This window comes from Tribolium madens, unplaced genomic scaffold (assembly GCF_015345945.1).
Source record: "Tribolium madens isolate multiple individuals breed KSU strain unplaced genomic scaffold, Tmad_KSU_1.1 Scaffold_97;HRSCAF=244;Tcas5.2_LG3a, whole genome shotgun sequence".
In the NCBI taxonomy this organism is placed as follows: domain Eukaryota; kingdom Metazoa; phylum Arthropoda; class Insecta; order Coleoptera; family Tenebrionidae; genus Tribolium; species Tribolium madens.
In genome coordinates, this window is record NW_025401069.1 from 2,336,420 (window position 1) to 2,350,789 (window position 14,370).

Sequence of the window (14,370 nt, forward strand, 5' to 3'; positions counted from 1 at the left end):
GGTGTATAAAATGTTTAATATTGAACACCTTTCGAGTTTTAATTAAAATTTTTAATATATCACCAAGGTGGAATATTTTAAATTGACTTGAAGAGTAGTTTGTTTATTTTTTCAAAGAGTATTCAATGAAACATTATACGAAGTTCATTTATTACAGAAAATTTTCTAATTTAAACAATGTGTCAAATTGTTTTATGTTTGCATGTTCGGTAATTTCCGAAATTTATTTTTTTAACTAACTGTATTGACTCTTTGCTTTCAATTCTGTGATGATTTGTGGTGAAAGCTATTGCGTTTATAATCTCAGTGGAAAGTTAATTCAAGAAGATAATTTTGCCGGAGTTATTTACGTAATTTTTCAATTTCGTGCTAAACTGATGCAGATAACGAATTTCTTGTCTGAAATTAGTTAAAGTTTCGTTTACATTTAATTTCCTAACGGTTCTTAAGCGGCTCCAGGAAAATAATCGTCTGAATGTCGTTATTACTAAACCACTTATCCGACATTCGGTAAATCAAACTGTTAATTAAGGTCGGAGGTCCGATTATGTAAAGAACACTTTATTGGGTGGGGTAAGGGTGGAATGGGTAGTTTATTGCAATATGGCTGCCAGACCGCGGAATAGAGCGTACTACAAAAGACCATTAATCATGGTACAGAACATACTAACCGCGTTACCGTAGCACCATCAAGTATCTGGCTAATGCAACGTCAGTCGATCCACACAATGGATCCTCTCGGTGAATTTGCAAAGCAAGCAGGATTTTACTCGTCCTGTTGCAGAACGTTCACATGTTGACGTGTATTTTCTCAAAAGCTTAAAAACACCTTTTTCGTGTTGCGCTCTTTTGTCAAACGAATGAGTAAAGAATACGGATTACTCGTTCATTGTTGGCAAAATCTTGAAAGGCAAACATGAAAATAAAAGAGGCAGTTTTTCTAACAATTCTCTAGAATATTTTCTGGTGAAGCTAACATTTAAAATTTAATTTCTGTCGAGTGAATGAGTGTATTTGCACATTTGGATACTTCAATATTCCTGCATTTATGATAGCAAAAATGTAAAGTCAACAAGAAAACAGCAATAAAACGCTTAATCCCATCGTAAAAAGGTGAATCCTTGTTTTTCTGTGAAAGAATTTGGAATGGCGTTTTTTTCAAACGTTTTGACAACTTAATGAGTTTCTTCGGTGCCAACATTGATTATTTTTTTGTTTATGTTTTTTCGAGTCGCGGCTTTGGTACCCTTGTTCTTACAACGAAATACGAGCGAGAGTGGAAATAATGTGCTTTTTATAACTAAGAGGTGACCGCTGCTTTTACAGGAGGTTTTTTTATTATAAAGAGACAGATTGCGGGTTCAGAATAAGGTCTAAATAATTTTGTCAGTTGTAATGTCTGTGGAATACTAATTTAGTTGAGATATTTTTGTTTGTGTTTGTATGTTTGAGAATAATTTTGCGTCCGAAAATTTTCCATGTTTTCATACTTGAATTAATTCCTCTTTTGTTATTCATGGCTATTCACCATTATATTTTAAGAAATATTCTGGGAAATTTGGAAGAAATAAAGTAAATCAATGAGAGATTTTTTTAGGCATCTTTTTTGTAAGAAATATAACACAGTATTACTTACTCTTCGATGTATAAGTAGGACGACACAACTTGGAAAAATGTTACATTTTGTAAAGAAAATACTTCCTGAAACTACTTGAGAAAGTATAATGAACAAAGGATGTTTTAGAAATGGAAATTTGTTTTTATTCTGTTTAGAATATAAGTACCAGGTGAATAAAAAGTATGGAACCAAACTGCTTAAACTATTAATTTTTTTTTAAAACTAATTGATGAGTGATAAAGTACTATAAAAATGTGATGATTTAACAAGAATAAAAATTTTCGAAATTTTCTTTTGTTTTTGAGATCTACAAAAAAAAATATTTTTTTAAATGCCAACCCACTATAAAATCATTTTTCTCATAAAAGCTATCCTCTAAGGATTACAACTTTCTGCTTTATATTTAATTTTTTCAAAAAATTTTTTTCACATAAATTGCTACTTTGACAAAAAAAATCGCATAACTCAAACACAAAACCAAATTTCGTTCTGAAAATACGATCACATTTTTTATATTACTTTAATTTATATGAATTATTATTATTATAAATAAAATCAATTTGCGTTGTAGGCGGGAAATAGTTTTGAGCAATAGTGAAATACATTGGACAAAAGAGAAAAACCAAAAGAAAAACACTGTACAAGTATATACGAAAATTAAAAATTTTAGCATGTTCATATGCTGTTTTTCCCAGAAATTGTAAGTGCAAATGTAGAATACTGTTTTATCGGAAATATCAATAGTCGCGCCACGTTTTGTGTAAATCTACTTTTTTATCGCTTGCAACATGTGCATGATATTTAAATATGTAGTTTGTTCTATTCAATATTTCTGCTCGGAATTAATAATTGCAACTGTGCCGGCAAATGTAAAAATTCAAGTTTTAATATTCACGATTTAAAATCATAAGTCGGAACTACTATGAATTTTCTACTTGCTCCAATAAGTTCCACATAAGAATTCAATTTACCTCGTTCTCATTTCGTAGGTACCGGAAACTTTGACACGCATTTCTGTGTCATTTTTGTCATTGCCAAACCACCGACACCGTTTCGTTTCGTTTTGACAAATGTACCGTCGAGCCGATTCTGAGACGTGTTTCTCTTTATTTTAATTAATTATTCAACGAAACTTGCAGGGAACGTAAAGAGCCAAGTAATATTAATGGAACTTCATTTTTAAAGCGAGTGTCACAAACAGATTGCAAAATAGTTGTATATCTGAATAGAACACGAGACAAATGCGGTGTTTGTAAGACGAGAAAAAAATAGCCATGAAAAACACAGTTGAAGACGACATTATTGATAATTATTGGTCAGTAAGTGTCTGTTATTGCAGAGGATTATTTATTACTGGAGACCGTGCCAGAAATGTCGCATAGTTTTAAAGTATGGAGAGAAATATGTCGTACAATGTATTACTCGTGTTTATATTTTAAGTCCGGAGGCAGGTAGACGGCGATATTAAAAACAGAAATCATATATAACGTCTTGTGGCGGTTTTGCTTCACGCTGTGATGATACATTGATGCTATGTAACACTTTGTGATAGTTGAGACTATTTATTACCAGTGACAAACTCAATCTTGCTAGTAATTGCACTAAAGTTTATGATGCTGACATTCTTCATATTTTATTGGCGCTTATTTTCCCATCAGCACTAGCCAAAATATAGATCATCTTTCCGTTTAATAAGGCACTCAAGACAGTTTCGTAAATCTTTATTATATACGATTTTGGAGTTGTGAACAAGTTTAGATTTTCTAGTCAAGCAAATATGATGTAAGGGTGGTTAGAAAATTTATGGGCAAATATAAGTAAAACTTTGTAATTATTTTCTGCACACTTTCGGAGAGGTTTCAAAAACCTGAGTTTTTTGTCTGAGTTTTTTTTTCCAAAGCATACCTATAAAAATTTCAGATCGCTGAAATTGCTGTTGCGTAGAATTCGATCACGGACAACCATTTAAAATTGACATTACAAGACTTTTTCCAACTTCTGAAGTAGCTAAAATGTGTGTTTTTTTCAGGCACCACAACCGACTCGATCGTGTTGCACTTGTACCTTTTATATAAATAGTGACAATTTTTTTATGTATGTTTGAAACTTCCGAAAATTATAAAATGTAAATCCCTGGCGCATACATTAAAGTCAAACATTTTTGTTTTGATTTAAGATTTATTGCTTATTTATAAAACTGATTTAAGACTTGCGTCATGCATTTAATAATTTAATTATAGGATTTTTTTTATGTTTTCGTTTTTTTTTCTGAATAGTTTAATTTAAATGGACTACATGTGCTTTTATGTGTCGAGATAAAATCCCTCGACGAGTGGATTAGTTAGGAGTGTGGCGACAAGGCGAAACTTTCGTAGACGGAAACAGGAACAAAAAGGAAACGAATGTCATCAGGGATGACGCAAAATTCGCAACAGTTGCACTCTTCCCCCATCCTGAGGTGAATCGTTGAACACGATTTAAATTTCTTCCCCCTAGTATATCAAGACGATATATTTATTCAGGATGTGGTGTTTTTGAGTAAAAAATGAGATGAAGTCGGAGGGTAGAGATAATTTTTGTGTATTTTTTGACTTCTTATCTCGTTTTATATTATTGAAAAATTTCAGTTTACAAATTCATTTTAGTTTTATGAGAGTTATTTTAGTAAATATGACAGTGAGCTAACCCATTTTGAGTCGTATTTCACACACATTTCTGATTCGTCGAGGGTTTAACTTTAGTTCATTTATTACGAGTTTGTCGTTGCTTCTTTTATCTCAACTTAACAAGCGGTGCGTGATTTTTTTTGTTTGTAGTCATTAAAAGTTATAAAGCGCCTGTTACACGCTACACTTATTGAAATAAGCGTTCGAACTTCAAAAGTTGCGTTTCTTTGAAGCGTCTACGAACATATTTACAAATAAATTTTCTCAGTTTAGTTGCCGCAGGATCATTTGTAAAAATTTATTTAGACGTGTGATTCACTAATACAAAGCTGCAGCGGTGTCATCAACGGAAAAAGCAACATCTGTAAACAATACTGCAATTTTAAAACGGGAAAATTGGACTAACGTTATTAAAGAAAAAGCATAGTTGTGGTAAAGTTCAAAAGTTTTTTATTGGGGGAAACTGCCATGAATACCAAATTAAATAGCAGACTTTACAAGTCTTTGCAATTAGTAAAAATTGGTTTTGAGTTTATTTTTAATGTTTAAAATATTCTACAAAGCCAAGGCGAAATGTTTAACTGGGGATTGGAGTTTGGGGGAGTTTTTCAGCGTCTGATGTAAAAACGATGGTTTCATTGCAAGATATTGTTGCAGTAAAACTGGGGGTTTATAACCCGACACGACAGCGCGCCGGATTAAATGCGAAAATATTTAACAGTTAGGTTTCCATCGGTAGCTGTTTTTCACCTTCACAACTAGGCATAAGAGACAATCACATCACTGAAGTTTTTGAAACGTTTTAAGCCGCAGATTGTATATCTACTTTAGTTTGTTGAATTGATTATGTGCAATTCTAAAGTCAAGTTTTCCTAAGAGTTTTACAGAACATTGTAGGTATTTGTTGTTCGTGCAACAAGTGTACGTTTTGATTTTGTTTTTTATTAATAAAAAAGTAAATGTATGATTGTAAATATTTGTCAATTTGCGCGATTGTTAAATTAGCTCTAATTTATTGCAATGGCTAAAACTTTCTGAACTATGAGGAAGGCAAATAGTTTTATTTAGTTTAACTTGTATCTAAACACCAAAGTTGTTTATGCTTCATAGTGTAAGGCTTAACAGAAGTTTGTACGACGTCCCTTTCACAACTTCAAAGTTACGGTAACTGAAAGGACATTTATATGTATATAAATTTGTCAGCATTTCACATAAGCAGTGGTAAGGGTTTGTTGGTTTTTGGTATACCAGGTTGTTATGCTGCCGCTGCGAAAACATAATCTTAGTGTTGTAATATTAACGCCTATAACACAAGAGTGGACAAGTAAATTGAGTCTCTTGTTTCTACTTAACACTTAACTTAAAGTTTGTTTTCAATTAAAGTATGTTTTAATTTTTTTTATAGAGTGGAAGACAACTGGTGTGGAAACATTTTTGAGATATTTTAATTGATATTTTTTGTTATAATATATTCTTAAAATTATCTTTTGAAAGAAGTACTTCAATCTACAGTGTTCAAAATTTTGGGTAATATGTATAAAAAGTTAGGTGAAGATGTAAACTAAATTTTATCAAATGTCTATTTGCCATTTTTTTTTAGGAAATATGAATTACGGAGAATTTTTTAAGACATACATATTTTCTAATATAGGGCTATAATCTCTATTCCAAATTTTTGAGTCTAACTTTGCGCAGTTGCTTTGGTCGCAACGTTCGCATTGTATTAAATTCATAAATATTCACCATATCCGAATCAATAGCACCCGGGGTTAAATACATTTGTGGAAGTATATAACGAACCAATATCTGAAAATTATCAATTATTATTGGCTTATTCAGGAATCAAATAAGGGCTCGTATTATGATAAAATTTATCGAGAGGTTTGTGTATTTCAGGATCAGCTCTATTTTAGTGGGTTTCGACCGTAATAACTAATAACGATTAAATGGTTTATTTTAACTTGGCCGCGAATTTTGTAACATGTAAATTCACAAAGGTTTGAACTAAAGCGTATTTGCTTTGTTAGTTTTGCATGAACATTACATTAATTATGTTAGTGTGATCGGGTGCAACATGTTTTAGCAACACTGACATTATTTTTGCTAGAATATGAAATCGAATCGTGTTTGACTGGGGTAAACAGGTCGACGTTGGAAGTTTGGTAAAGAAAATATTTGTGAGTAAGCAAATTTTGACAGGTTCGTAAAAACATATAGAAATTTATTTTTTGACGTTAAATTTCTATTAAAGTGCGAATGCACATATAAAGACTTTCTTAGGTCGTTTTTTTGTGATAAATTTACGATGGATTGAAATAAAACCATAATAAAGCTTGGAATGACGCTACTAAATTGAATTTGTTAATCATATTAATAAGTCATATTTAATTTAATCGAAATTGGAATTTTGATTGGAATTTTTAATAAAAGCGTTTTTTCCGATGAGTTTTATTGTCTTCTTTTTGCGTCACTGTGAGAGATAACATGCCGATATTAAAGTTTTTTTAATAATGAAATCTCAATAAGCCTAAAGCTCGATGCTCAATAAAAAAAGGGTCGCAATTATTACATTGACTTTTCATTTTCCTATAAATGTCTAATTTAAAAGGGGGCATTGTATTTATTTTGATGAAAATTCTATCTCACGACAAACAGTGTTTCGTGTTACGGAATCAAAAGATAATTATAGTTTATGGTTCGGCTTTACATGAAATAAATTTATGGCTGATGTAATTTATGCGATTTTAGAAAATTTATTATTCCTCGATCCAAAAAGAATGTAAACCATTAATCTGTCATTTGTTTGGGGCTTGAAACCGAGTTTTAAACTATCGATTGCTGCACCATTATGACAGGTAATTATCACAATTATTGTGTTGTCAATTAGTGTAATGAAACTTGGTAATATCGGCCGTATCCTGCCGAATAGAAACTCACAATTTTGCATACGAGTATATTGGTTCTTATCTATGATACGGTTAGCAAAAATGAAATAAATGTCCCGGGAGATAAATTTTATCGGGAAAATTTAGAGGATATGGTAACAATTTTTTTTATGTGCTAGGATGAGCATGTAAGCTGATTGCTAAAACGCTCTTTCATTCACCACGAAAGAATGTGACTACCATGAATTATTTACTCGGGAAAATTGCGGTTGCATTAAACATTGCAGTAAAATATTTACAAGTATTTGATGCAGAATGCAATTTTCTCGAGAAATTTTCACTCAGAAAAGGGAATTGATCTTTTTTTTTTAGCGAACTTGTTTTGGTTCATCCGACTTTTATTTGAGAGTTGATCTTGATGTTTGAAAGGAACAGCGTGACATGTGATTTTTTCAAAAGCACTTGGGCTTTATGTCGGGAAAATATTGATGTTGACTTATACTTTTGAGGATTTTGCAGTGGTTACTTTTTGAAGAATGGAATGCTAGTTATTTTTTCGGTATTTTCCACCGGATAATTACGAGACATAATTTAAAATTCAGGTATAAATGGAGACCATATCTGGAGGTGATTCAGTCAGAAAATCGAAATGAGCAAAAGCGCAGGAGTGGAATTATTAAATAGTGCCGCGGTTTCGAGTTTATTTTCTTTTATTCTCCATTTAAAATTACTTCGTTCATCTATATTTCGCCAAAAAGAAAAATATATTTTTAATCAAAGGAAACGTTTCGTTTTATTTCCACCGGTACAATAAAAGTCCAAACTTCCAAATGTTGTGTTTATTAACTGCGACATAAAGACGTAAATATTTCATAATTGTAACATAAAGTTTGTTTGATGCCACCGTTTAGTAACTGGACAAAGAGTGCTTTAATGACTTTTTTTACGAATATATTAGTTTCGGTCGTAAAGTGGCAATAGGTGAACAAGCTCTCGTAAAATTTCTAACGTAAACACATAAAGATGACGAAATTATGTGATTTTTTTTTGTTTCAGACCCCTATCCCAGTGAACAGCAGAGGTACGACGAGATGTGCGCGGGTCCGGGTTACGGAGAACCTTTTGGGACGGAAACGTACCGGAAAAGCGCCCCTCCTGTCACCGCCGAGTACCGCGATCAAAGGAACACCCATTTCCAGCAGCCCGGAGCCGTCCTGATGGTGTATGGTTTGGATCCACTACGCACCAACGCGGACAAACTCTTTAATCTCATGTGCTTGTATGGAAATGTCGCTCGGGTTAGTGTTTTATGTTGGCAAGTGTCTTATCCGAAAATATAAGACGGTGTTACGTGATAAAGTAGGGTTTATTATATAAGGATTGCCTCTCACCCTCGTCGTGACACATCAATCTTTCTTAAGGGGCGATCTGAGAAAGTTTACACGGAGCGAAACTACATTAGATGAATTAAGTCGAATTTAATTTTGACGTATTATGGTTATGTTATTATTTTTCATTTATTTGGTTAAGAGTGATGAGTGGCTGGGGATTGCGAGTAAAATGAAATTGGAGAAAATTATTTTCCCCAGTTGGAAAATTAGACTCGTTCTTATTATGTATTGTGAAAATAATAACTTCGTTGTTGCATGTGCATATAGTATTGCATCATTTGCAAATAAACTTCAGCCGTTTGGTGCTATTCACATATTCATTATTCGCTCCATGGGGTGGAAATAAAAGCAATATTTACCCACAATGGAATTGGAAATGAAGAACGTTAATTTTGAATATTTTAATTGTTTAAATGCAATTAATTACATTAATTTTTCAGTAATAAGCGTAGCGTAATTAAAAAAATTAAATATTGATGATATTGTTCGGTTAAATAATTGTTAAATTGGACTAAGGCCGACATTTTAGTTACATTATTATTAATCTACAACTGATACGTACTGAATTTTATGCATGGCGACTTTTAAAAAAATATTAAGCAATTAGACGCCAATATCTTATTACTTACCAGAGGTAAATGAAGAAGCTGGGGGTTGCCTTATCAGCTGGCCCTTCAAATAATTTTTGGTCATTTTATGATTTATATTAAAAGAACTACATTTTAGGTTTTTAAAATGATATTTTTTACCAAACTACACATTGGGACCCGACACGAACTTGTACAGCTGTTGTGAATATAAACCTCAATTATTTTTATGTATAAACCTGTCATTTTATTTTACAATTCTTTTTATACTGTTCATCTAGCTTAACCTCTATTTATTTTTTCAACTGTGAATAAAATTTTACTGTTTTCCCTAAAAGCTTTCGTTTCGCTTTATAATTTTAATAAAACAAGAACCACAGCGAAATTAGACTGTTTCAACATTTCTCGTTTTCACGAGTTCATATATTTTTCGCTCGAAAATTGTTTCTTGTTTAGCTTCATCTAGATTTATATTCATTAATTTTAACAATTATTATTAGTAGATAAGACGCTATTTTTAAATTTCTTAGTAGATTTTGTACAAATTTATATCAACCGTCCTCAAGCCGATATGTTTAATCTAATTTGAAAGCATTTTATTTCAGTTTGCGAGGCGTCACAGAGAGGAAAAATTCAATTTTCTCGTTCGGGTTAAAACAACAAGAGTGAAATGTAAAAACACGCTTTGGTCCTTGATATGTGCCCCGATGCTCAATTTTTGATGAGTACAAGCCCGGGATAAATTTTCTTAAATTCAGTTTACCCACATATAAATACCGGTTTTCCAATTTGGAGGTTTTGTAATTGAATTCGTTTGTTCTTGAGGCAGTTTTAGAAAATATTCTCTTGTCGAATTACACTGCCAAGATTTCTTATGGAGCGGAAAATGAAAAATAGAGTGGATGCGTCCTGCTTAAACCAATCTCTAAATAAATTATAATTTCGGCTTCGTTTGCGAGATTTAATTCGACTTCGAGTTTTTTCGAATAAAATACGACTGTTTGAGTCGACTAGCCAAATGCTTTCGTTTCAATTATTTCAAATTTATTAGAGACGAAATAAGAACGATTCTAATCTGAGACAAACTTTTCAACTCCACTTAATTCCAATTTAGCGTTCAACAAACAGTTGTCTTGTTATTATTTGTTAACTTATTTATACATCGGATAAAAATTTCAGTGAAGCTATTCTCGAATGTTTTACCCGTATTTAAAAATACAAAATATCGTTTCTCTGGGCGCTGCTAATTGTCGAGATGTCTTACAAACCGAGTTAAGAGTTGAAAGCTTCATGTTTCCAACTTTTCATCACGTGTCAAGCGTCGCCTGAGAATAGTACAATATAATAGCACTTTCTTAATTGAATTAATTTATTAAGAAACTTGTTTATAATTGATTTATTGGAGTGACTGCAAAGCCGGAAAAAGTATCCATTACGTTTTCTTATGTCACTTGTACCAGAGACAAGGCTTGATTAAATAATAATTACTGAAAGTAGAACGTGCTTTTGCTTATTTGTTTTTAGCCGATAGAAAATTGTGTTTACGTTTTTACAACTGGAATGCTCGTAATCGTAAAAATTTAATGGAAGCACTTTGCAATTAAAGTTTGACAATACGAAGTGTTAAGTTATTTTCAATCAAAACATTTTTCTAGATAAATTTAGAACGGATTTATTTCGCACAACTGAGCCAAAAGTTTTTTTCGCTGTATTTATTCTGTAATTACAGTAGAACATACTGCAGAGTGGACGAGTTTGAATAGTTTTGTTTTTATTTTTCAGATAAAATTTCTCAAATCAAAAGAAGGCACTGCCATGGTGCAAATGGGCGACAGCGTGGCAGTGGAACGATGTGTTCAAAATTTAAACAACGTAACCGTAGGTCTAACTGGTGCCGCGCCCTTATCACACCACAACAACGTCAAAGATGAGAAGAACAACCAATCCGAACACAAACTACAACTCGCCTTCAGTAAACAGCCCTTTCTTAGTGAAGTAACAAATCCCTATCCTTTACCTGATAAGTCACCGTCGTATAAAGAGTACATAACAAATAAGAACAACAGGTTTATGAACCCAGCGATGGCTAGCAAGAACCGCATTCAGCCCCCGAGCAAGGTAAGAACAGGTCGGCATTAATCTGTGGACATAAGACTCCAGAAACAGATTATTATTGGAATATTTTGATAGGAATTCGTATTTATTTTCGTTGCATTTTTTGCTGCAGTTTCTGCATATTTAAAAAATGTCAAAAAAATGCATTTGATGCCTGCTTGCATTCGAAAGTAAATAAGAGCTGATATTAAAAGCTTTTAGAAACGTTTAGACTATTAGTTTACAAAGTTGACAAGATGCGAGAGGTCTATTACTGTGCTAATAAATACTTCATTTTTTTTTCTACGGTTACTACCGCAAAACTAGACTTTTTGTCGTTAATATATCTACTTGATGTTGTGCAATAACAAGGACTTGTTTTTCCCTTTTTTGGAAGGATTTAATTTTTTTAACGTTAGCTACGAAAATTATTGTTAAACAGTTTTTGGCACTAACATTTCAGTGTGAAAAATTTCTAAGTAAGAGAGCAAGTTCACTTCTTGTTTTATTCAGGGCAGCATTTATTAATTCATGGTGCGATAAAACTCGTTTCTGGACTCGTATTTAGAGCACTGAAAGTTCTCAGTGTAACAGACAGCCTTGTTAGTACAAAATTCATGAATTTAAGGCATTCTTGTTTTGTTTGTTTTAATTTGTCAAAAAAAAAAACACTTGTTTACGAAATATTTTCTGAAAAAAAAATCCTGACCTAACCTAATGACCGTTTTTTCCGATACAAAAAACTAAGCTCATTCGGATTTCATCGGAACATCGAGATTAGCTCTTCCCTCTTGAATTATTGAAACAAACATCGACCTCTACCACTCTTCGTTAACAAACCCCACTATCTGCTTTAACCCCGCGTTATTCGATTATATGTAATCCTGACTGTTTTTCGATGATGTGACAGATTCAAGCGTTACCGAAATATTTTGATTCTTTGATCGTATTTTCAGATGTTCTTTTGAAATAATGAGATACACCCTTCCATTAACAGAAAATGTGCTAAATTAGATTAGTAATGTAATGTAATGCTAACGACCTGATGCGAGTTTGTGAGGTTTCAAACCTTTGAATTCAGGTGTATAGTGATAGTCGTAAAACTATGGGGTGAAAACGTTATTAAATATTTGATGAGATGTAATTTTCTTGGCATAAAATTCGAAATGTGGAATACAGTGATGCATCGCAGACACATTGTGTCGGAAAATATTGCATGCACAATTGTTACGATTTTTCAAATAAATTGAAACAATGACTTTAATAAATGTATCGAATACAAAATTGAGAGTCACGACAAAAATGTATAATCTTCATTGAAGAGAGTAGTTTTGTTTGAAATGTGAATTTCCACCATACCATTTGCGTGCTCTAGGAAGCTTTGTAGGGCTTTGTAAAGCTTGAAATTCCTATGTATCAAAGAGGATAATAAATTAACACTGGAAAACGCGGGTTTTCCTAAAAAAAAATATCGATGGCTAAATAAACAGCTTCGATTTCTGTAAAATCAAATATTTATTTGCCTGTTACGTACTTGTAGGGGTTGTAAACTCGATGAAATTCACGCCACTTATATGTTTAGACGCAATGGAAATTTAAAACGAATGTTTATTTTGATTATTAGTGTTTTTTTAACGATTTTTAAACGATTAAAGTGCATGTTTTTCTTAAGTATCTGAATAAAAAAGTAATAAATTACAATCGCGAAAGTTGTTACTTGGAGTATGTGCTTATGTGATGTTTTAATTAAAACTTTGATATACTCGACTACAAAGCGTTAGATTTAATTCAAACTTATTAATAGCGATTTCTGTCTTCGTAATATAACAATATTTTACACGACTTTTAACTTAGAAACTCAAATTAATTAATAACAGCAATGAAACTTTGATCAACGTTTTACGAGTAATTCTCTTCTAGCAGTTACGGTAAATATAACAAAGGAAACTAACTGAATAATTTTTGCTTTTTTATGATATTTAAGTTGAAAGTTTTTACAGATATTATACCGATGAAACAAAATAGCCGGAAATATATTGAAATGTAGCAATGACTATTTTTATTTCTCTTTAAGAAAAAATGTTTCAGTCGTACAACAACTGCGTTTTCTGTTATCGATCGCCCAAACTGGACCAGCTTTTCCTTGTTTACACCGGTTTTTAACCTTGCCATATTCTGTTTCTTTAGGAATACGATTTATTTTAAGTAATTTCAACTTTTCTTTCGGTTCTTTTCCAACTCTTGGGAACGTACTCGTATAAATCGTTCAAACTCTCATCCTTATTTCTCCTAATAAAGACACATATGATATTTATTTTGTACAGCATCTCGAAACTCTTCGTCCTCCGACGATAAAATATCAACTTTGTTGCATTCTTCAAATTTTTATTACTACTTATATGGTTCTCGAGAAATTTCATCGTTGCTTTCCGCTTCCAGATCCTGCATTTTTTCAACACACCACCACAAGTAACAGAATCAGAACTAGTCCAAGTATTTCAGGATTACGACGTCGTTCCTCCTAAAGCGGTAAAACTTTTTCCTATGAAATCAGAACGATCGAGTTCAGGACTTCTTGAGTTCGAAGACACCACAGAGGCTGTTGCTGCCGTGATGGCGTGTAATCACGCCGCCATCGAAAGTCCAGGTAAGAAGATTTTAACATAATAAGTAATTAAAAAAATGATGTGACACACTTCACTTGAGATTTTGAGGTCTAACAATACAGAATAAACTGTTTGAAATGATAGGACGTCACAAATTGGGTTCTGTAGGCGTCAGGAGGATAATTTGATTAAATGAACTGTGAATAATTATGCGGGTACTCAAAATGAAGGAATACAAGGGAATCGGGATGTAATAATTTGTAAATAAATTAAATGCCGGGTTTTGGAAAATCAACTAATTTGTTAAATTAATAAAAGGATAATCAAGGCTTATTACGAAAATCATTTTTGCATACCTAATTAAATTTTCAAAATACGTTTTAGAATAAATAATCATAATTAATTTTGCTTGTTGGTAGTTTTACACAAATTTAATTTGAATTAATATTTTGTTTTTGAAGAAACTTTTAGTGTGCACCAACACAAAATTTGTTTTGCATGACCAGTGAGTTAATTAAACATG

The 14,370-nt window shown here is 32.2% G+C and overlaps 1 protein-coding gene across 2 annotated transcripts in view; it reads left to right on the plus strand.

The window, feature by feature from the left end:
* The window catches only part of LOC123014125 (heterogeneous nuclear ribonucleoprotein L), a 79,418-nt gene that overhangs the window by 62,832 nt on the left and 2,216 nt on the right, over nucleotides 1–14,370 (plus strand). For both annotated transcript variants that reach the window (XM_044413030.1, XM_044413031.1), the window contains 3 exons: nucleotides 8,226–8,467; nucleotides 10,930–11,265; nucleotides 13,681–13,888. In XM_044413030.1, coding sequence (XP_044268965.1) covers nucleotides 8,226–8,467; nucleotides 10,930–11,265; nucleotides 13,681–13,888 — 786 coding nt within the window. The remainder of the gene's footprint in view (nucleotides 1–8,225; nucleotides 8,468–10,929; nucleotides 11,266–13,680; nucleotides 13,889–14,370) is intronic.